The 25,069-nt window shown below is 44.1% G+C and overlaps 1 protein-coding gene across 1 annotated transcript in view; it reads right to left on the reverse strand.

Annotated features, from left to right (window-relative positions):
• Nucleotides 1–19,284: 19,284 nt before the first annotated feature.
• The window catches only part of RAD23B (RAD23 homolog B, nucleotide excision repair protein), a 50,918-nt gene continuing 45,133 nt past the window's right edge, over nt 19,285–25,069 (reverse strand). Inside the window, exon 10 of the mRNA XM_070430962.1 lies at nt 19,285–20,183. Coding sequence (XP_070287063.1) covers nt 20,070–20,183 — 114 coding nt within the window. The 3' untranslated portion in view covers nt 19,285–20,069. The remainder of the gene's footprint in view (nt 20,184–25,069) is intronic.

Below are 25,069 nucleotides of genomic sequence, written 5' to 3' on the forward strand. Positions count from 1 at the left end.
CTTTACCCCACTTACTCCTCCTACCACAGTGAAGTGGGCTGCAGAGCAGATATACCGCCTGTGTTACAAAGGAGGAAGCTGAGATGCTGAGATTCGGACTCTCAGCACAGCCTGGACTGGGGCTCCCTCCGCAGGGCATTCTGTTCACCGAAGGAGCCCTCCCGTGGGCTGCGGCTAAGGAAAGGGAGCAGAGCGAGCACCTCCGCACTGCCTTAGTGCTTCAGCAAGACGGGACTTTTCTCCCCAGAGGCCCTTTCTTTTCTTCCTTTCTTTTTTTTTTTTTTTTAATTCCAGCAGTGGGATGTGACAGCCAAGGACTGTCCCACCTACATTCTTGCAGCATCTGGGAAACTTCTGGAGGCCAGTGCTTGTGCAGCTGGGCCTCTTCATGTGCCTTCTCCCTATCTGCCCGGTGTCTGCCCCCGGGGCCTCAGGACAGAGGCTGTCTGTTCCTTGTATCTGTTTTGCTACCTCTGCCAGGAAGCCTTCCTGGATGCCCCTGGATAAGAATCCCCTGATGCTCAGTGGAGAAAGGTCACCGGGGTGTTCATGGGCTCATTCACGGATCCTCACAATAGGAGCATGAGACAGGCACGAGGACACAGAGTGAGGCTCAGACAGGCCAAGTGATCGCAATAGGACTTAAGCCAAAGTTTTTCTCATGGCAGGTCTCATGCTTGGCCTACTGCAGCAGACCACCTCTATGGACTAGCCATGCCCTTGGCTTCTGCTCCAGCGTTCAGGCAGTATCCATGGAGGTTAAGGTCCTGGGGTTGGGGCTCAGCGGACTGGCACCGAGGCCTGACTTTGGCACTTATCAGCTCTATCGCTGAGGGTGCAATCCCAATCTCTCTAAACTTTGCCCAGCTGGACAGTAGAGACAATGAGATTTGACTCAGAGTGTCCGTGCTAGATCACAGCACGCAGTGAGCACATGAGACACATGCATACAGCACAGCCATCTCGGGGCTTGGCTGGATGGGAGCAGTAAAGGCTGTCGATGATGACTTTAAAACTTACTAGACCCCGTTCTCTTCTCCTGCTCCAGGCAGACAGAGCCTGGACTCACCAATGTTTGAGTTTGGGGCAGTGTTTTGCACAGAATGGTTGACATTTTGGGAGTTGGGACTCGAAAGGTGTCTTATCAGACAAACAAGGAGAAGGTGCCAAAACCAGCAGGTGGGAGAGAGCTGGGATTTCCCAGAACGATGGCTCTTCCCAGGTGCCCGGACCGTGCAGGTGGCCTGAGGGGGTGTGGGAGAGATAAGCCTAAGAGGTAAAGAGGGACCAGACGTGCACAGGGGGAAATGGATAACAACATTGGCTCGAGATCCCCAAGATGGAGACTGGAGGCTGTTTTTGGTAGGATGGGAAGGAAACAGAATTCCCCACAGCTGATGGGCAGCAAGAACCACCTTTTTGTTATTGAAGGAACTCATCTGTTTCTTTTCCCAAACGAAAGTTTCTTGATGGATAATTATTTTCCCTGAATTTACCAGTCTACCCCTTCCCACGGAGAGGATCATTTCAGAAAACGATAAAGTTGGGAGTAGCAACGATTAGAAACATTCAGTTGTAAAATCAGAAAGGTTTTGATTATTGGGAGGAAGGATCAGCTTAAAACAAGAAAAAAACAAGGAAACAAACAAAAGCTGCCTCTTAGCTGGGCCCATCTGCAACACAGCAAAATCAATTGATAGGACTACTAGGTGTACCGGTTCATAATGTGGATTTTTTTCAATAGATGGCGTTTCACATATGTTGATATATATGCGATTTGATATGTATGCTATTTTGCTGTATTGACAGCAAGCTACAAAACTTCATATGTCAAATTTTCTGAAGGTGTTAACATCATAGATATTTTTATGCTTAAAAATGTCAAATTTCGTGCCAAAAAAAGAGCATTTGCAGCAAGTTTTAATTCATTATTTTGAAGAAAAGTGCTGCTGAAAGTTATTGTATACTTCGGGAAGCTTATGGTGAACATGCTCATCTCAAGATATTTGTGAACGCTAGTTTAAACACTTTAAAAGTGATGATTTTGATGTGAAAGACAAAGAACGTCCAGGTCAACCGAAAAAGTTTGAAGACCAACAATTACAAGCATTATTGGATGAAGATGCGTGTCAAACTCAAAAACAACTTGCAGAAAGATTAAGCATTGCTCAGCAAACAATTTCCGTTCGTTTACAAGCAATGGGAAAGATTTTAAAGGAAGGAAAATGGGTGCCACATCAATTGAATGAAAGACAAATGGAAAACTGAAAAGTCATCAGTAAAATGCTGCTTCAACAGCATGAAAGAAAATCTCTTTTGCATCGAATTGTGACTGGCGATGAAAAGTGGATTTATTTTGAGAATTTCAAATGCACAAAATTATGGGTTGGATCCAGGTCAACCATCAACATCGACTGCAAGGCCAAATTGCTTCGGAAAGAAGACAATGCTCTGCGTTTGGTGGGTTCAGGAAGGTGTGGTATATTATGAGTTTCTAAAACCAGGTGAAACCGTTAATACTGATCGCTACTGACAACAAATAATCAATTTGAACCACGCTTTGATCAGAAAATGACCAGAATGGGCCAGAAGACACGGCAGAGTAATTTTGCTTCATGATGATGCACCATCACACACTTCAAAACCAGTTAAAGACACGTTAAAAGATCTTGCCTGGTAAGTATTAACCCACCCACCGTATTCACCAGACCTTGCTCCTTCAGATTACCACTTGTTCCAATCGATGGCACACGCACTTTCTGAGCAGCACTTCAAAACGTACAAAGAAGTGGAAAATTGGGTCTCTGAATGGTTTGCCTCAAAACAAGAAAAGTTCTATTGGGATGGTATCCACAAATTACCTGAAAGATGGGGAAATGTGTAGCTAGTGATGGACATTACTTTGAATAAAGCACTTTTGATGTTTCTCTTGAAATTGTTTTCTTTTATTACAAAATCTGCATTTTTAACCGGTATCCGCAGCCCTGCAGACACTTTGATTTTATCCTTGTGAGACCCTCTGACATCCATAACTATAAGATGATAAATCCGGGCTATTTTAAGCTGCTAATCTCGAAGTGATTTGTCGCAACAGAAATGGGAAACTAACATAATGCCCTTACTTGCTGAGCCCTTTCACTCACCCCAAGTCTCAGTGTTTGTTCTGGACAGGCCTCCCGGGCTGACTCACGAGCTCTCACAAACACAGATCCACACTCGTCCACTCCAGCTCCTTCCATGATGGGTGATGCCGACATTGCCTTTGGGTCATGCTTTGCCCCGAGAGCACCAGGCCCACCCGAGAGGACCACCTCACAGGACACACAGAGCATGAGCTGCTGCGTTCCCAAAGCGGCACTCTGCCCCCGCGCTGTCCAGGAAGGAGCTGAGAGAAGGCTTCTCCCATCTGGTGTTTCACTCGAGCATCTGGTCTCAAGGGAGTGTGGCTGTGTCCCTGTACACCTCCAGCCTGCATCCTGGTCTCCTCGGGGGGGCAGTGTCCTGGCAGGACTGGGATCTGTGTCCCAGATGCCACCCTGACCATCTGTCCCACCCTGGTTCTCCCCAAGGCTCTTGCTGCAACCTGCCCTGTTCCTTCAGCCAAAACCCCTCACTCCATGAACTTCCACACACGCGCCCACTCTCACCAGACCGGCAGATGCCGTTACATCCTGTGAAGGCCACATGACCCCCATCCATGCCCACAGAAGAGCTTCCGAATTTGACCTGCTCCTGCTCCCTAGCCCATGCTTCCAGAATCTGGAGTTCCTCCACGGTGAACTCGGCCACCTCAGGAGTTTTCAGGACCTTGGCCTGACAGGAGGGAAGAGCCACTGAAATCCGCCCATCCCAATTCCCCGCCGCCCCATCTTCCCACCAGCCCACCATCCTCCTGCCGCTGGGCACGCTGAGCGGGAGAAGGCAGCAAGCACCCTGCCCCGGTTTGTGCCCTCAAAGACTTCACTGCCAAGGCAGCCTCTTTGGGGTGAGATGAGATGAGAGGAACTAAATACTATTGCCCCCCAACTTCATCACTCCCCCAATTTCACCCACAAAGCTCAGCTGCTCACCCCTGATGGCCACCAGGAGTAGGGAGGGACGACCCCGCCTCAGCCCAGGCCCGGCCTCTCTGGCACCCCGGGTGGCTGCCTCTGGCTGACAGAGCAGTGAAGGGGAGGGGGCAGGGCCCCAGCAAGCTGGGCCAGAGCCCACCAATCAGACCCTGCCTCTGCAGCTGTCTCTTGTGCACTCATTTGCATAATTTGGTTCAATATTTAAGGAGCCAGCCTCATTTTCTGGGCCGCCTCCATGGCCGACAGCTGGGAAGGCTGCAATTACAGCATTACAGACACGCAGGGAAGCCGCTGCGAACGCACACTGGGAGGCAGCTGCCAAAGGAGCGCAGCCCTGGGGGAGCCCCGCCCTGGTCTACCCCGGGGGTGGGCCCCTGCAGCTGGAGCTCCCCTGGGCCACATCTGCAAGCCGGCTACATGCAGACAGCCAACAACAACAACAACAACAACAACAACAACGGCAATGGGGACAATTACGGTTACTTTTCATTATGCTAATCACAACAGCTGACTTTGATTGGGTATGTAAGTGCAGGCACCAGGCGGAGTTCTCTACAAGAAATCTTTCACTTAACCTTCCCAGCAGCCCCGGGAAGGACTGAATCAGTTAGGACTGTCTCAAGCCACTATTTAGACAAAATGATTTCCTATGGACTACTTGTGTCCCCCAATACAATAGTTTTAAAAATAATAACTCAAATCATTTTTTAGCATGCTTTGCCATTTACAATGCACCTTGACAGTAATCTCATTTGTTCTCTAAACATTCATGTGAATTAGATGATAACTAAATATTTGCAGGGCTTATCCATGCTAGGGACAGATGCTCAGCACCTGTGAATTCCCTTCCTCTTCACCACAGCCCTATCCAGTGGGTGTTATGCTTCCCCATGTTACACATGAGGAAACTGAGGCACACAGACAGGGGTCACATAGCAGATACACAGCAGAGGCCCACATCATCTGGTTTCAGCCTGCCCTCTTTTACAAGATGCTGTTCTCGTGGGTTCCCTGAGAAAACTGGGGTAACACACAGGTCTCACCAATGGTGAGTAGGGGAGCTGGGAACGGAGTGTAATCATCTGCATCGTTCCCACATCCCAGCGGCCAAGCTCTTTCATTCCAAGTGTGAAGGTAGCGTGCTCCGAGCACCCCTGGGGCTCAGGCCCAGAGCACACGCACACGGCCATCTATGAGGTCTCTGAGGTCACCGAGTGGTGTGGGGGTGAGAACAGGAATCCCCTACTTAACTATCTTTGCTTCTGGGCACACCTGCAGGGCAGGGAGCCCTTGGGTTGGCAGGTCAGACAGAGGGACATGCTAGCTGGGTGCCCTGGCGCAGCACCTCCCCCCCACCCCCCCCCCCCCCACACACACACAGGAAATGGCTGATGGGCCACATCAAAACAAGCACAGGACTGAGGTGGGTCCTGTGGGAGTTTTTTCCACGCCGGCAGCGAGGAGACACAGAGAAAACAGTGAGCAGTCAGATGCCGCATTCTGGGGCTGCCCACACACACCTGCACAGCGAGCGGCACCTGAATGGTTTGGGGCCACAAAACCTACTTGTGGGAACAGCAGGCAGGAAGATCAAATGTGTACCCCTAAGAGCCAAATCTCTGCGCAGCTAAATGCAAGGCAGGATCTTGGGTTTGACCTTGGAACAGTAAAAGGACATCAGTGGAAATCCACATAAAGTCTTCGGTTTGGTTAACAGTAAAGTACCAGCATTAATTTCTCAGCTGTGACAAATATCCCATTATTTAAAATGTCACCATCAGGGACACTGGGTGAAGGGTATACAGCTCTCTGCATTATCCTTTTCTGAAAGTTTAAAATTACTCCAAGAAGGTGTTATTTAAAAATATTTAAAGCCGAAACCGGTTTGGCTCGGTGGATAGAGCGTCGGCCTGCGGACTGAAAGGTCCCAGGTTCGATTCTGGTCAAGGGCATGTACCTGGGTTGCGGGCACATCCCCAGTGGGAGATGTGCAGGAGGCAGCTGATCGATGTTTCTCTCCCATCGATGTTTCTGACTATCTATCTCTCTCCCTTCCTCTCTGAAAAATCAATAAAATATATTAAAAAAAATATATATTTAAAATGCTCTGGGTGGGATCCCAACTCCATCACATACTATGCAACCTTGACTGATTTCTTCACCTGGACACACAGACGTAGGGATAACAATGGTCTGTGCCTTTGAGTATGAATGGCGGTTAGCCTTGTCCAGCACTGTAAATACTCAAATGCTGGCTATTACTGTTATCCACATAGTCTGCTCTCAGGGATTGTGGTAACCATGGGACTGCTCCCAGAACCCCCTTCATGGAAAGACTTACTGCCCAGCTACAGGGAGCAGCCTTGTCCAAGGTCACGCCCTTCCTGGGACAGCCACATCTGAGACCGAGGAATAGGGTATGATTGACAGGGTCTAAAGGCCCAGCCACTTCAGCCGGAGGGGCAGCTCTGCCCAGCAAGGCTTGCTCCAGGTCTGCTCCTTCCTCCACCCGGTTCCTCACTTGCCTCTTCCTCCACCCAGTTCCTCACAGGCATTGATTCCTCATAAACATCTTGCCCCTGAGCCCCATTTTGGTGTTTGCCTCCTGAGAGCCTTACCTGGGGCAGCTGGCTCTGGCCTAGTCCAAGAAAGCAGGTGGTTAGATGGGGCTCTGGAGCTGCAGTACTCCCCTCTCGGCTGGCAAGGAGGCCCCCAGCATGGTGGTAGGTGAAGCACAGGCAGGCCCCGCACAAGGTGACTTCCAATTGTTAAACTTGCACAGGTGGTGAAGTGCATGGTGCATGGCGGGGGGGGGGGGGGGGCAGAGTGTGCTAGCCGGCATGGCATGTATCAGGCATTTGAGGCTGAGGTAACTCTAAAGGTCCTAGAATTAGCGGGGCACAGCTAAGCATTATCAACATCCCTTAAGAAAGATGATGAACAGCTAATGGAAAGCCAGGAGTGAAACCCGAAGGGCCTCTTTAATTGCATATAAGGAAACGTTCATCTTCTACCAAGGGAAGGGGGAATGAGCTCAGGACAAGCCTGAGATGTAATAGTCCAAAGTGGCTAAGCTTCAAAGACAGTTAACTGCCCAACCAGGGCAAGTCCCTGAGGCCAAGGTAAAGTCCCTGGGACCCTGACCAATGGGATAGGGTCATCTGGGCAGGTGCCTCTGAATGTTTTAATACCCCAGACTCCTCTGCACCTTTGGGGCAGTGGCACGGTCCAACCCACCCCTCCCCCATGGCAATACCGAGTCCTCTTCCTGAAAGGGGCCCACCTCTACCTCCTCTTCTCCATTTGGGATGTTCTTTAAGAAATCCTTTACCTTTAGCCACAGCAATCAGAACAGAAGAAATAAAAGGCATCCAAATAGAAAAGGAAGAAGTAAAACTGTCATTATTTGTAGATGACATGATAGTGTATATAGAGAACCCTAAAGATTCCACTAAAAACTACTACAACTGATCAATAAAATCAGTAAAGTAGCAGAATACAAAATTAATATCCAAAAATCAGTTGCATTTTTTTTTACACCAATAATGAACTATCACAAAGGAAAACTAAGAAAACATCCTATTTACAATTTTGCATTAAAAAACAAACAAACCACCACCGCCCTAGCCAGTTTGGCTCAGTGGATAAAGCGTTGGCCTGCAGACTGAAAGGTCCCAGGTTGAATTCTGGTCAAGGGCACATTCCTGGATTGCGGGCTCAATCCCCTGAGTAGGGGATGTGAAGGAGACAGCTGATCAATGATTCTCTCTCACCATTGATGTTTCTCTCTCTCTCTCTCTCTCTCTCTCTCTCTCTCTCTCTCCCTTCCTCTCTGAAATCAATTAAAACACACACACACACACACACAACACTTACTGCCCTAGCCAGTTTTGCTCAGTGGGTAGAGCATCAGTCTGTGGACTGAAGGATCCTGGTTTCGGTCAAGGGCACGTACCTTGGTTGCAGGCTCCTCCCTGGATGTTTCTCTCAACCAAGCGATGTTTCTCTCACGTTGATGTTTCTCTCTGTCTTTCCCTCTCTCTTCCACTCTCCCTAAAAATCAATGCAAAAATATCCTTGGGTGAGGATTAAAAACAAACTAACAAAAGAACACCTAGGAATAAATTTAGCCAAGGATATAAAAGACCTGTACTCGAAAAATTATGACACTGAGGAAAGAAATTGAAGAAGATACAAATAAGAGGAAGCAGATATGTTCATGGATAGGAAGAATTAACATCATTAAAATGTCCATACTACCTAAAGCAATCTATAGATTCAGCGAAATTCCTATCAAGATACCAATGGCATATTTCACAGAATTAGAACAAATATTCCAAAAATTTATATGGAAACACAAAAGATCCCGAATAGCCATAGCCTGGGAAAGGGACTCATGAACCACCTCTGGAGCACAGGCTGGGTGAAGGTGGAGTTGCTTGTCTGGCCAGAAATCTGCAGAGCTTGACGGACAGCTAATGTCCTGGCTATTAGGCTCCTCATGCTGAACCTTTAGGTCCTTGTGGCGGATGTGACTCCCATGATGGTGCCTCCTACTCAACAAGTTGTGTAAAGTCCTTTCACTAGTTTTTATAGTGTTACCTTCCACACTTAGGTCTTTAATCAATCAAACATAACTGAAGACACACACACACACACACACACACGGTGACTTCATTTTTGTCCAGGTAGAAGCCAGTTTCCCCAACACCATTTGCTAACTAGTCCATCCTTTGTCACTGATTCTTTTTTTTTTTTTAATGTGTTTTTCTTGATTTCAGAGAGAAGGGAGAAGGAGAGATCGAATCAATGATGAGAGAGAATCATTGATTGGCTGCCTCCTGCATGCCACACATTGGGGATCGAGCCCGCAGCCTGGGTATGTGCCCTTGACTTAGAATCGAACCCAAGACCCTTCAGTCTACAGGCTGACACTCTGTCCACTGAGTCAAACTGGCTAGGGCTGTCCACTGATTCTTGATGCCACTCCTCTCACATGGCAAGCTCTCAGCTATTCCTAGATCTGTTTCAGGATGTTCCCTTTTCTTCCATGTGCCAGCTTCGTCCTGTGTGTCTTCTTCAGCTCTGTCATGTCTTAATAACTGGAAAGTGAGGTAGGTGTAAGTAATCATAATTATCATTACAAGTGAGGACGCTCAGGCCAGGAAAATATGAGTTGTCCAAAATCACATGGTTAATAAGTGGCCAAATCAGGATTTGAACCACATTTGTATTATTTCAAAGACTGGGCTGTTTCCACTCCACCAGGCTGTCCTCCATGTTGTCTCTCTCATGGAAAGGGGTTGGGATGGTATTCTGATTGCTTTGGCTTCATGCTCTCAGCCTCAAAGGAGGTCTACTTCCTTCCAGAAGGAACGGACATTTCCTTTTGGCTCCTGGAGCCAGAGGGAGAAACCTGATTATCTGCCACTAGCTTCTCCTGGGAGCATCCAGCAGGCTCAGAGAACCAGTCCCGAACTCAGAGCCCACAGAGCTCCCTTTAGTGGGCTTCCTGCTTCCTGTACTGTGGCTGCAACAAAAGGCTAAGAAGCCACATAATTATCTTTATCTTTTTGAAAACAGATCCGACCACATCTGTCTCCCTTGTTGAAAACAAAATAAACAATGATACTACGGGCACCCCTCCTCCCACCACCCACCAAGAAAAACAAAATGTGCAGTGACTCCCGATGAAGCAATAGGCTGCAGATTTGTTTTTGTTGCTTTTCAGCCAATAACCCTCGTTCTTCTTATAATGGAATCATATGCAGAAGCCTCAAATAGAAAACATTAACATGTAGCTTTAAAGGCAGGTGGCCTGTTCAGCCCCCTCCTTGTGCCTGGCAAACAGTAGGAACTCACTAAACATTTATAGACATGATGAAGCAGGCCTTGCAAGTTGTCCATGGGAGCCATTTGGCTGTCCACTGACCTTGAGCTCAAGTGTGAGGCTTCAAAATGGCATTTGAGTGCCTTATAAATTTGGCTTTATCCTAACTTAACCTCCCACTTTTTAGACCAATGCCTGAGCCACACTAACAGTTTCATCATTCCCAAATCTGCCTTTTTTTCCTTGCTTTTGTGCCATTGCAAAAGCTGTCCCTTCATCCCGGAACACCCTCCCTCCCATTTTTCCTGCTGCGTACACTCCTACCAAACCTTCACAGCCCAGCTCCAGGAAGCTTTCCTGATTTCCTGCCAACTACTCTGTAGCCCCATCTTTGTGGTGATTATGCATCTGCTATCGTGCTTGGTATAGCAGAGCTGTCACAGAGCTCCTTGGGGCAGGGAATGGGCCCTTAGTCCACGTCCTCAGTCTAGTGCTCAGCCTGGCTCTTAGTACTCAACAAATACTACATGAATGAATGAATGAATGAATGAATGAAATCAATAGCACAATCTCAGCACATGAATATGAAGATACTAGTCAATCCATTGGAAGCCTGTCATTGGAGGAGTCAGTCCAGGACAGACCCCCCAGACAGAGTAGCAATGGCAGATAACTGGCAATGTGGTCAAGCCCTAAGAACACGCTCTCTCTTTAAGTCTGGGAAGGGTAGCTACCATCTCCACCTAAGAGGCAGCAACCAACCAAGAGTCAGCTCTTACAGGAAGGGGGAGGGCCTCTTCCCACCTTCAGACACCTTTTCTCCAGCACTGGATAGCCCTGGGGAAGATCCCTGAGAACCTGTCCAGGTCCCCTTCCTAAAAGCGATCCTTTGGAGATCTGGGACCCTGCCGCATTAATTGTTTTCTTTTTTGGCCCAAGGGGGTGCCTAGTGCTGGGCTTTGCCTTCGGGCTCAATGAATATCCTTTTCCCTGCACAGCTCAGGGCAATAGAGAATCAGGATGAGCTGGGTGTTTTTAGACCAGCATCTTCCCTCCCTTCCTCTGGCCTGAGTCCCCATAGGTTGCTTCAACTGGTCCATATACCAGGTGCTGGCTCTTCCTCACCTGCTTGGCTCTTCCCCACTTCATGCTCCCACCTGCTGCATGGCTCTCCCCCGCCACAAGGGGGCGTGTCGGGGCATGGTGGAGAGCATTTTCTCTGCACCTTTCCAGTCTATTAGCCAGGTCCTGGCATTTCCCCTTTACTCACTAGGGCTTTTCATTTTACTTTCCCCTCTGCAATGCCAGACCAACCCTCCTTCTACCCCAGCCCTTAAGCCAGCATGTCAAAGCAATTCCTTCCAGTGCTGGTTAGCTGAGCTTCTACTGCTGCTAACTGATATGGCAAGTTTTGCTTTTGGCTTTGACACATCCATAATACAAATGTGCAAATAAATAATTATGGTCAGATATGCAGAGTTTATGCATCACAAGTTCAGAGAGTAAACAAGAGAGTAGTCGTCTGCTGGCTTGGGTAGGAAAACCTTCACTGAAGTGGGTTTTAAAGGTTGGGTAGGAGTTCAGATTAGGAGAGAGGAACATGGGAGAATTTCTAGGCAGAGCGACCAGCCTTCCCACAGCTCCACACATTTATAGGAGGCAACACCTCAGCACCCTAATCACCTTCCCAAGCAGGGCTTTCTGGGTCACTTCCCAAGTCTGAAGTTGAAAAACCATCACTAACGCAGCAGTTCCCAAATTTCTAGTGTCAGGGCCTCTTCCTCTCTTAAAAACTGAGAAACCAGTTTTTGTTCATGTGGTTTATATCTATCAATATTTACTTGATTAGAAATTAAAATGGAGAAATCTAAAAAATACCCTAATTCATTTAACCTGAAGTAATCCCATGACTACAGGTTAATTTTCTTTTCATCTTTATGAAAAAAATTTAAAAAGCAGTGAAAGAATGGTGTTTGATTTTTGCAAATCTCTTTGTCGTCTGGTTTACTAGAAGCCAGTGGACTCTCTCACACCTACTCCTTCATTCAATCTGCTGTGACAGCAGGTCATGTAGCCGCTGGGAAACGCCACTCTACCTAACAGAGCAGAGTCTTAGTGTTATGAAGATAGTGCTGGCCTTACAGAACCACCCCCCTCCCCAAGTAGTCCCTAAGCCACATTTTAAGAACTGCTGGTCTAATAATAGTCAGGCAGGTCTGTCAAAACAGAAAGGATTTAAAAAAAATCACAGGAGGGAAAGACTTCACTCAGAGGCAGTGAAGAGGCAGGGATGAGAGCAAGAGGGTCACCAAGGTGTCCTTGGCGCCTGGCGGACACTTGGCAGTATGTAACTTGGGCCTGGCTGACCTCAGTTAATCCATAAAACGGCAATAATGCCAGCATTTAACAGGGTGGGGCACATGGACTTGTAAGTCCGCTCCCTTCTCTTGGGCCAGAAGAGGACTTGGTAAAAACAGCTCATAGCTGGGAGGTGCATGTGAGTCTGGGTTAGGCTGCTTTTGCTTCTGTAACATGGATCAGATGTGGACTCCAGAGCGCGGACACCTAAAAACTCTGGTACATTAGCACAGCTGCCCAATCCACAGCCACAGGGTAATGTGGCTATCAAACAAGCAAGCTCAAATTTAGGCTGCATCAATAGAGGTATCAGGCACAGAACAAGGGAGGCGAGAGCTCCTATAGTTCATACTACTCAGACCTTCCTTTAAGTACTATGTTCATCAGGTTGGGGAAGGGACTTGACATAACTCATTCCAAGTGAGAGATTTCTTTTTAGTATTGAGAAGACTTGGCCAGAGGAGGGGAGGTGGTCAGGGAGATATACAATCACTCTTCTTGAAGACCTGAAAGGTTGACAATTGGCTTAGACTGACCCCACAATGAATTAGGGTCTGAAGACGGCCTATGGAGAGGCAGAGGGGAGGAGAACTTGACCATCTCTGGAGTGTCTGAAATATAAGAAGCCTGAGCCGGCAGCAATGAGCGCACGTCACTGTAAGTGTTCAAGTGGGGCTAGAGATCGGGCATGAGAGGACTGTGCTCCGTCACTGAAAGGCACCCACAGCCCTTCCACAGCTGCGTTCCTGTGCCTCTGGCAGATGGGAACGACCGTCAGCAGAAAGAAAAAGCAGACATCGACAGCCCCGTGGGATGGGTGAAAGGAACAGTGGGCATTTTGTGAGGCCGGTCTGCTGGGATCTGACAGAAAAAGATTCAGCATTGCTCAGAAACAGTTCACAGAAATGAAAACCGGGTGCCTAAAATGTTAAGTGTTTGAGCTGTGCTGCCCAGCTGAGTGGGAGGCCCACCCGTTTCTTGGGAACACTGAGGTGGTGAGGGAGGACAAAGGCACTCAGAGATCAAGCAGGCGGACCCTGCCACCCCCAGTCCTCTAGTGGCAACCTTCTCATCCCTGGAGGGCAGAGCACTTCTGCGACTCACTTCCGGGCAGCAGTCAGCAGCCACAACAAAGCTGGCCAGGGCAGAGATTGTCTCCAAGCCACTCACCTGACCCCCATCAGCAGCCAAAGTTAAAGGCAGGCTCCACCTTACAGGGAAGAAAACCAGGTTGCTCACTACTTGCTGAATGTATGAACCAGGGAAGCAGCACGTGCATGGTTCTGGGGGAACCACAAATAGTCTAGTGTGCAGTTGCATTCCTCCAGTCCGCTCCTCCTGCAAAACTCACCCAGCATTTTGACTCCACGTGCTGAGACTGCATGACATCTAGAGAACGATCTGGCGGCTCAGCAACAGCGACAATATGTAAGGCCTTCTTCTCTCATGTATAGAGGTGCTGTTACTGGAGTGCTAAATTCAGAAGAAATCTCCACACATTTTCACCTCCATTTAAATCCAGTGAAAGTAACATTTAAAACATTAATGCTCCAGCCGTGCAAAGACAGTGCCAAGAGGATAGCAACTCCGCACTCAAACAGGACAGGCAGCTGAGTGCCCAAGATCAGTGACAGGGGAGGTGACAAATAAGGAAATGGACTGAGCACAATGGGAGCCAAGTTTCTCACTGTCCAAGAGAGGGGCTGGAAACATGGTAAGGGGCAGCAAGCAGGCACGCTGGTGTTGGATCAGAATTAAGGTGCCTGTGTGAACTCAAGTTTTCGACTATATAGATACAGAAATACAGATGTAAACGTGTGTGCGTTAGGTTCTATGAGCCTAGACAGATGGTTTAGGAGCAGTGAGACCCCACCAGCCATGAGCACAAGTAGCACAAAGTTTGGTTTCTAAACACAATCTCCATGAAAGGGAACCAGAGCCCCTTGAAGAAATGGTGACTTCCAGGGATGGGGCACAGAAAGAACAAGAGCCTGGAATATATTGTTGTGCCGGAAAGCAAGGAGTACTCAAGGAGACTGGAAACTTGGTCTGGAAACTGACAGGAGAACACGCCAAACACAGAGCTGGCTTTAAGAATGCACACATCGGCAAAATCTGGAAAAATTCGAGCATCAAAATGGTCCTATTGGATTATGTAAGATTGAATAAAAGAGGAATCTGAATCCATAGAGAAGCAAATTATAATTGGGGGAGAGGGATGTCAGAATACAGAACATGAGCTAATAAATGTAGAAGTGGAAATTATGTAATCTGAAAATTACCACTTGGCAACCATCTTCATCATAACTCAGGCAAGAAATATTAGTGGACAGTAAATCTGATGGGCACAATTTTGATGAGAAGATACTTACAGTATAAGAATATCTCCCCATAGAGTAGGTATTACATACAAAGGGGCAGAAGTGACTGTCCAGTGAAACTTGGCAGACACCACACTCCTTCAACACTCAGTGAGCATTGTACCCCCTCGGGATGCAGTGAAAGAGCACAGCAGCACTTCCACGGCACTCCTTCCAAACACGTCTAACTTGAGTCACGAGGCAACACCAAGCAAACCGAGGGGCAGCCTATAAGACAACTGTCTTGTAATCTTAGAAAAGCATCATGGTCCTAACACGGAGGGACTGAGAAAGAGTATGGGTTGAAGGAGACTAACTAAATGCAGCGTGTTAATCTGGATTGGACCCTTCTGCTATGAAGGGCATTACTGGGTCAACTGCAAAATTTAAATGGTTTTGGGGCAGGGGTGATGGTAAATGGGAGCTCTTTGTACTGTTCCGGCAACGTTTCTGTAAGTTTGACATTAAGAATGAAAAAGTTGTTAAGTGCTCTTTGCAAAAATGTTATAAAAATTGTAACACCAAAATTAATGATATAAATATTTTACAATTAAAGCAGTAATAAATTTGTTAAAATATTTAACTTTCCTTTAGATAATTTGCTTAGAACTGGAGATAATATAAAAATTAGTCAAAATGCTATCAACAAGCAGGAGCAGGCCTGACCAAAAAGAAATATGTAAACAACCCAAAACAACAACAAAAAAATCATAAAGTAGACTAAAATTCAAGGAAGTTGCAAAAACCACTCCAGGGTTCACAAAATCACTCAAAAACAAGAACCCTAACCCCTAGCTGTTCTAAGGCATTGTGTCACCAGCCCCACACATTCTCATCCAATTTTTAACCTATCAGTTTTGAATTAACATATCAGTGTTCTTCTAATCTGCTATTGCAGGCACATAAAACCCAGATTGGCTCCTATAATTCATAGCCAAACTTTAAGTACATTTTGAAATCATTTTGGACTTTGTTATAGGCTATCAATAACCCAAACCCAGGATCCATACCAAACATTCTTTGTGTCTTAAAGTGGCTACTATGTGGGCAGTAACTAACCATGGTAGATGCGTGCTTAAGTGTGGACGCACTAACAGGCAGGAGGCCTATCTAGAGAGTGTATGTGTAGGATAGGCTTCCCAGCATTTTCATCACAGCAAACATAGTACTTGTACAAAAACACTGGTGGTGGCGGGGTGGGGGAGAAGATATAATGCTGGTTGGGACTAGGGTTGAGGCCAGGTTCCTCAAGTGCCCTGAAGACCATCTCATGAACTGGAGAGGACTGTTATCCAATTCATCCCGAGTCAGATGGAAAGAGTAGGTGACAAGGACATAGATCAACAAGAACAGAAAACTGTGTGAGACATGAGGCTGGAGTCTAGGAGACTTTTTCTAATTTGTACCAGTAAAAGACAAGTTACACGGTTTCTATTAAAGGGTCCATTACTATTCAATGGTATTTTCAACCTCCCTAGCAGAGACCATGTTCCCATTCATTTTGGAATCTGCAGCAGGACACATAAGCAAGTTCGTCATCGCTTATTTCTTTAGCGCCCCAGTGTCCTCTCCACAGTGAAAGCCCTACTTGAGGACCACAGTTTTCCAAATCTAACCTCATGACAGGGAAGGCCTTTTACAACCTATTACCACCACTGCAGTCCCTGTGGTTTCCAAAACATGGCAGTGCTGCATCTTTTTCCTAGCAGTCCAAGCCTTCCCTCCCTGCCCTTCCCCACGACCTACACAATTCTGGAAACTAATCTGCCACCCAAACAGGTCCAACTGCTACACTTATCCCTCTAGTGCTCCACCCACTCTTTTTCCAGCTGTTCAAACTGCCCCAACTCTGATCCAAGGCCCAAAGACTCATCTGGCTTTCTGTGTTCTGATTGATTCATCACTCTGCCAGGTGCTTTTACAGTCTGAATTTCATTATCTTCCGGTAAGAGCAAGAAAGTGTAGTAACAGCAAATAATAATTTCAAGACACCACATACATGCTAGGCCAGCACACCAGGCACACAATGTTCCTTCCTTTGTCAGTGCAGATGCGGGGTGGTACCACTCCTCTGGAAAGAACCTATGACAGTAACTAACAAATCAAACTGAAGCCAAGACTGGAAGTCAATGCCAAAAAGGATCAAAAAGCATCACATAATTTAACATATGATGGGCTAGCTGCAGTTTAGAACAGGGATGGCAAGCTTTTTCTGTAAAGAGCTAGGCAATAGTTATTTAGGCTCTGCAGGCCTTAGCCTCTGTTGCCAACCATTCAACATCGAACCTCCATAGCACAAAAGTAGCTATAGACAATATATACAAATGAGCATGGTTGTGTTTCAATCAAAGTATTTATGGCCCTGACCAGTTTAGCTCAGTGACTAGAGTGTCGGCCTGTGGACTGAAGAGTCCCAGGTTCAATTCCAGTCAAGGGCATGTACCTTGATTGCGGGCACGTCCCTGGTGGGGGGTGTGCAGGAGGCAGCTGATCAATGTTTCTAGCTCTCTATCCCTCTCCCTTCCTCTCTGTAAAAAATCAATAAAATATATTAAAAAAAAAACTATTTATGGATACTGAAATTTGAATAATTTTTATATCAAAGAAATTTTAAGCCATTTAAAAATGTAAACACAGACCATTCTTAGCTTACGGAACACTCAACAGGCAGTGAGCCATGAGCCACATGGGTTGTAGTTTGCCAGCCCATGGCTTAGAACTAAGTGAAACAAAATGGACAGGGGAGACCAACTGAAGAGACAAATGAGCCTGTGGTGGGGAACTCACCAAAGTACAGACTTGGTCAGGAAGCCCTTACTCCCTGAAGCTGCTGGCATTTGGTTGAATATTTTGTAGCAGTCTTAGGCTGGCTGCTTTAAGACATGAAGTATGGGGAAAATGGGGATAATGAAATCTCTTAAAGTCCTCATGAAATTTGACTGACACTCCATTAGGTATCCCATTTCTATACTGATGCTTTAGTTGAGAAAACAGACAGGAGACCCAATAAAACAGATCTAGTGCCTGGCCTTCTACATGCTGCCTTCACCATTCACTGAAGAAAACAGGATCGGTGACAGAGGCATTGGTAACTTTCAATCTTAGATTTTATGGCAAAATCACTTAAAAAATGAGAAATGCAATGTTGGATGTATTGAAAATATTTTATAATTGTCTAGAATCCTAGCCTTCTAGTACAGGAAAAAAATTATTCGATGGAACACTTCAGTATTTTTTAAACAATGTAAAGACAAGTTTGACTTGGGGATGGCAGTTAGATTTTAACAAATATAAATGTAAGCTTCCTCACATTTTCCACAGAGCAACTAAACAATAAAAACATTTCAAGGAATAGATGACATACCTCAATGCAAAATTCCAAAGTCAAATAGGTCACTTACATTAAGAGATTTACCAAAACTGTTTGCAAATTAAAAGACAAAAAAAAAAGGTCACAAAAAGCCTATTTCTTTCATAGTGTCTTGTCTGGTTCTTTAAGCAGATAAACAAGGAATGGTCAAAACTTGGCCTGAACTGTCCTCTGGTAATCATTAATCCCACTATTTGTAGTTTTGTTGTCCAAGGACAAAAGCTCCATGCCACCAACTTCTGCTGTCACTTTCCAGAGTAAGGAAGAGGTTGCTGTTGTTTTTTAATCCTTTTTCCAGTTTTCGCTATCTGTGAGCAATAATCAGGTTGCAGATAAAATGTCATAAAATAAAGTATTCCATGATCCGACCAGAAATGCCACCCCTCTTCCCAACTCCTCTGCCTTGAAAGAGGAACATATTTACAAATTCTCATTTTATTCTCCTGAGATATTTTGCATGATTCAGTATAAAACATACAGGTAATACAAAGTCCAAAGGCCTGTTGAGTTTACGGAATAAACACATGAAGATTAAGTCACATGATTTAACATTGTGGGAGAAACCATGATTTCATTTACTTTCAAATGAGATAGGTTATGAGTGCATGATGTCAAAGCTTAAAAGTCATCACCAAACGATGCTAAGGATTATTGCAAGAGATTACGCAGGGAGAAATCTGTGCAAATTCATCTTCATAACTCAGTATCAGATGGCGGAAAAAGAATTTCTTTAAAGTCTTGTTTATAGTCAGGAAAATAAATTTGGAAAACTGAACAAGTAGACATCTGCCCCCTCTTTATGATTAAATAACAATGCCAATGAAGAAGATTCCAAAGAAAAACTGAGATGAAAAAATCCAAATAAAAGCCAACATTGCTATTAAGAATTTTCCTTTAATATGCTACGAGATATCTTGATTGTATATTTTTCAAAGTACTTTTCCAGCCTCAACTCCCAACCCTTCCAAAAGATTTCCTCAGTTTTTCAAATAAAAGATGCTGGATTATAGTTCTGTCCACCTTCTCTTTTTGAAAGCAATTTAACGGCCATACATTCTCTTCTAATAAGGAAAACACTTACAAATATCAGAAACCCAGATTTAAAACATTTGCATTAATTTTGAACTGAATCAGCCTTTGTGGGGTTAAGAAAGGCAGCAGTTTGAACTCACAACTTGGTGACAAGCATGGTTCTGCTGAGGGAAGGGACAAAGGAGAGTGAGCGCTGCATTTCTCCATTGGTCCCAAAGTGCTAATTCCACAAAGGGACACATCAAAAGCAAACATGCAATGGTGGTTTTAAAACTTTTACTGCAATATAACAAGGAAGTAAACAGTAATTAGACACCTACCAATTTCCCCCCAAACAAACCAAAATAAATGTAAACAGGAAATAACTCTGCCTATACTTGTACAGCTTCTCAAATCATGTCAGAAGGGTCTCACATTCAATGATCAAGAGATTTTAAAATAGCAGTATTTTCACTTTAAGAAAAGGTTCCCCTTCTTCTCCACCCCAACCCAAGTATTTAACATGAAAGAATGGGCTTTCTTGACATTAATTTTATACTTATTTGCAGCAGCAACAATAACCATCAATTATTTGGCATCTCTTTGCAGTTGTTCCAAATTTGTTTCAATTTCATAAAGCCATTATCCAGTGTTGCCATGAAATAGAGACTGTAGATTCTAGGTAGCAAAGATTCTTTCTGAAACCAATGTTAAGTCAAAGAAATATAAAGCAGGGCATTACACTAAATTTCCGGATCTAGTACACTAAAAAGAGTGAAACCTAGGAAGTTACCTACTGTTTTATACAAGAGATAGAGACCTGCAAAAGCTGCTTTTTGGTTGTCTATTTTACACACTGTGTGGATCTGCAGCATCTGCTAATTGAAGCAGACATGCACTGTATTTATCCTGGATCCCTCCCTCCCACCCCCAACAATCTACTACCTTATACAGGTATTGTGGATATGAGCCCAAGTCATCCCAGACAATCCAGTGAACAAAGTTAGTGTAATGCACTGGTGTGAAGTGTGAAATTTAAAAAAAAAAAAAAAAAAAAAAAGTCCCTTTCAATCTTCATCAAAGTTTTGCTGTAGAAGAAAATTGGCAGCCAAGTTCTCATTCTTCTCACAAGCAAAGTATGCTTGTATCACAAGTCCTTCAGGAAATCCTAATGCCTTTAACTGGAAGAAAAGAAAGAAAACATATCATTCCAGCACAGCACTATTGTAAAAGACATAAAAGCTCTTGAGAATTCTACATGAATCCATCCCTATCCAACCCAACGGATCAAATGGAACTTACACCCTTTAACAACCACCTACAAAATTATTTGTTCCTAGTTAAAGCTATTTGACTAACAGATATTTTACTAACAACTACTGGCATTAACACTAAAAATTAGCTGCTTACCATGGCGATTTAAACCTAAGAAATTTGTAAATTAAATGGCTTTTAGTATTTGAGGGGTGAAGATATGGATGAGAACAAATGGAAATAAGTTTAACTACTTCACCTAATTATTTGTAAAGAAAGTCATATCCTTCACTAGGGTCAAATACCATTCTCAATCTCCTTGCCTTATGAAACACTCCATACTAGAAAAATGGGTGACCAATTATTAGTAATATTACATAATATTTCTGAGATAAAGACATATGGTGTTCTATTCTTATCTGCTTAATTTTTAGAGCATTGTAAGTGGTGACACAAGCCACTTTCGTTTTCCTAATCTATTAGAATTCACTTGTAACTCAGTAATCACTGCTTTAAAAGCCTTGAAAAACTAAGGTCAATGATCTCATTCACTAGATACTATAAGTTTGTCAGCCAATGTTAAGAACCCTCTTCTAAACTGCCTCAATCAAGAAATGACCTTAAAAAACTGGGCACAAGTCCCAGTTCAGCATGAATATTCATCCGTGGAAGGAGAAGAACTTTAAATGATTGTTACCTAGATCTTATTCAGATTAAAGATGGGCTAGCTGAAATAAAAGGTAGAGAGGGCAACAATTCAACTATAAGCTTCTATAAGATACACACTTTAGATTCAAAGACACAAACAATACACACAGTTACAAAAATGGAGCTGAAGTGGCTATATTAATACCAGACAAAATAGACTTTAAGATAAAAATTGCTACTAATAACAAAGGACATTTTAGTATGATAAAACATCAGAAATACTTCATTATACACATATATAAGCAAGTTCCAAAATTCATGAAACAAAAACTGACGGAATTGAAGGGACAGAGAAACAATTCAACAATTGTTGGAGACTTCAATATCCAATGGATGCACCAACTAAAAAGAGGATCAAAAAGCAAACCGAGGACTTACCAACACAATAAACCAACTAGACCTAATGGACACTTACAGAACATTTAACACCAGAAGATTACACGTCTTTCTCAAGTACACATGAACATTCTCCACAAAGACCATGTTAGCTCATAAAAGAAACCTCAGTGAATTTTAAAGGATTAAAATCATACAAAATGTGCTCTGACCACGATGGAATGAACTTAGAAATCAATAATGGAAGGAAATTTGAAAAATCCATAAACATGTAGAAATTAAAACAAATCCCAAATAACCAATGGATCAAAGAAGAAATCACAAAGGAAATTAGAAAATACTATTTAACTCTCCCTTCCTCTCTGAAATAAAAAAATATTTAAAAAAGGAAAAAATTAATTTCAAAGCAAGCAGAGAAATAATAAAGATCACTGAGAAAATAAATAAAATGGAAACTTACAAAAACAACTGAGAGACTTAACAAATCCAAAAGTTAGTGTGTGCTTTTCTTTAGATCAACAATACTGACAAAACTTTAGCTGACAGAAAAAAGAAAAGAAATCTGAGGATTAAAATTACTAAAATCAAAAATAAATGTGAAAACATTTCTATTTTTTGAAAAATAAAAACTATTAACAAGGAAATATTATGAACAAATTAGATAACAGATTAAAATAGACAATTCCTAGAAAGACAACAGAAAAAAAACAACAAAAACACAACCACCAAAATTGGCTCAAGAAGAAACAGGAGGGGTTGGAAGATGGCGGCGATATAGGCAGACGCGTCCCAGGTCTTGTCCCGGAGCAAACGGAGTAAGCAGCTGAAACTAATAACACCCACCCCGAATTGGCAAATTTACTCAGCTGGTGAGACGGCTTGCAGCCTGGAAGGGCAGACCTCCCCTGGAAAGGTTAAAAACCAGGGATCTGGGCAGGAAAGTCTGCCAGACCTGAGCCCAGAGGGTCGGAGGGAGACCGCATGGCAGACAGCCGCGTCTCTTGGGACAGACACAGACCCTGACCAGGGTAAGGAGTTCCGCGGGTTTGCTGGCGCCAGGAGATTTGAGATTTGGATTTTGTGACTGCGGAGAACTGAGACTAAAGGGGGCATCCTGAGGAACTGATCAGACCATGCAGTGCCCATAAGAGAGGAGCGTTTCCCAGACCGCAGATCCAAGCAACAGCAGCCCCCTGAGCACCGCAGCCTCCTGATCACCACAGCCTCCTGATCACCACACCCTCTGTCTGTGGAACAGCAACTGTACTTGAAGCCTCCCCCTACCAGCCAGAAGAGCCAACACAGCTGTGAACAACACCCACCAGAGGAGCTGCTGCCAACTGGAAAGCAGCTGCTACCGCAACCATCTGAGCAGCAACCACAACCCAAGGAGCCCCTGCCACCCAGGGAGCAGCCACTGAACATCTCAACATCTACATATGTCAGCGAGATCAAACATGGGTAGGCAAAGAAACCCCCAAAGGAAAGAAAAGGAGGACTCCCCAGAAAAGCAGCTAAGTGAGACAGAGATATGCAACATGACGGAAAAAGAATTCAGAATAAGGTTCCTAGAGTACATGCACCACATGTTCAAGAAGCAAGAAGAAACAGATGAAAAACTCAACTACTTATGCAAGAAGCTAGAAGAAACAGATGAAAAAATCAACAACTTAAGTAAGTCCCAAGAAGAAATGAAGAGTGACATAGCTTCAATAAAAAACTCCATTGAAAGTATCAACAGTAGACTGGGAGAAGCGGAGGACCGAATTAGTGAATTAGAAGACAAGGAAGCAAAACACACTCAAACTGTACGGCAAATGGAGAAAAAAATTAAAAGACAGGAGGAGAGCCTAAGGGAGCTTTGGGACAACATGAAACGAAACAACATACGAATAATAGGGGTGCCAGAACAACAGAAAGACGAACATGGATTAGAAAACCTATTCGAAGAAATAATATCAGAAAACTTCCCTGAGGTGGGGAAGAAAAAAGTCACACAAGCCCAGAGAGTTCCAAACAAGGTGAACCCGAAAAGACCCACACCAAGACACATCATAATTACCATGGCAAATGTTCAGGATAAAGAGAGAATCTTACAGGCTGCAAGAGAGAGACGGAAAGTAACATACAAGGGATCTCCCATTAGATTATCAAATGATTTCTCAACAGAAACACATCAGGCCAGAAAAGAATGGACGGAAATCTACAAAGTGATGCAAAGCAAAGGACTGAATCCAAGAATACTCTATCCAGCAAGGCTATCATTCAAAATTGAAGGGGAAATAAGAAGCTTCACAGACAAAAAAGGGCTAAGGGAGTTTATCACCACCAAGCCAGCCATGCAAGAAATGCTAAAGGGACTGGTGTAAAAAGAAGAAATATCAAGCTCAGAAAGAAAACAGCCACATACACACACACAAAAAAGAAATGGCTACAAACAAATACCTTTCAATAATAACTTTAAATGTAAATGGACTAAATGCTCCAACCAAAAGACATCGAGTGGCTGAATGGATAAAAAAACATGACCCATACATCTGCTGTCTACAAGAGACCCACCTCATTAGAAGGGACTCACACAGACTGAAAGTGAAGGGATGGAAAAATATCTTTCACGCAAATGGAAAGGAAAAGAAAACTGGGGTAGCAATACTTATATCTGACAAAATACATCTCAAAGTGAAGGCCATAACCAGAGATAAGGAAGGCCACTTCATAATACTAAAGGGATCAATACAACAAGAAGATATAACCCTGGTAAACATATATGCACCCAATGCAGGAGCACCCACATACATAAGAAAACTTCTGGAAGATATCAGGGGAGAGATCGACAACAATACAATCATAGTAGGGGTCTTTAATACACCACTGACATCACTGGATAAATCCACTAGACAAAAACTCAGCAAAGAAACAGCAATCCTAAATGACTCACTAGATCAGATGGACTTAATTGACATCTTCAGAACACTTCACCCCACAGCTGCGGAATATACATTCCTCTCAGGTGCTCATGGGACATATTCAAAAATAGACCACATATTGGGTCACAAGCAAAGTCTCCACAAATTCAAGAAGATTGAAATCATAAAAAGCTTCTTCTCAGACCACGATGGCATAATGTTAGAAATAAACTACAATAAAACCAACCCAAAATACTCAAACACTTGGAAGCTGAATAGCATGTTATTAAATATTGATTGGGTTACCGATGACATCAAAGAAGAAATTAAAAACATCCTGGACACTAATGACAATGAAAACACAACAATCCAAAACCTCTGGGACACAATGAAAGCAGTCCTGAGAGGAAAGTTTATAGCTCTACAGGCCTATCTCAAAAAACAAGAAAAAATGGTAGTCAATCATCTAACTCTACAACTCAAAGAATTAGAAAGAGAGCAACAAGAAAACCCCAGAGTGAGCAGAAGGAAGGAGATAATAAAGATTAGAGCAGAAATCAATGAAATAGAGACCAAAAAAACAATACAGAAAATCAATGAAACCAAGAGCTGGTTCTTTGAAAGGATAAACAAGATTGACAAACCCCTAGCCAGGCTCACCAAGAAGCAAAGAGAGAGGTCCCAAATAAACCAAATCAGAAATGATAGAGGCGAAATAACAACAGACCCCACAGAAATACAAATGATTGTTAAACAATACTACGAGCAACTCTACTCCAACAAACTGGACAACCTGGAGGAAATGGACAAATTCCTAGAAAAATACAACATTCCAAAACTCAATCAGGAAGAATCTAAAAACC

Source organism: Myotis yumanensis, unplaced genomic scaffold, assembly GCF_028538775.1.
Source record: "Myotis yumanensis isolate MYYU_CA2020_CCGP unplaced genomic scaffold, mMyoYum1.0.hap1 SCAF_12, whole genome shotgun sequence".
In the NCBI taxonomy this organism is placed as follows: Eukaryota; Metazoa; Chordata; class Mammalia; order Chiroptera; family Vespertilionidae; genus Myotis; species Myotis yumanensis.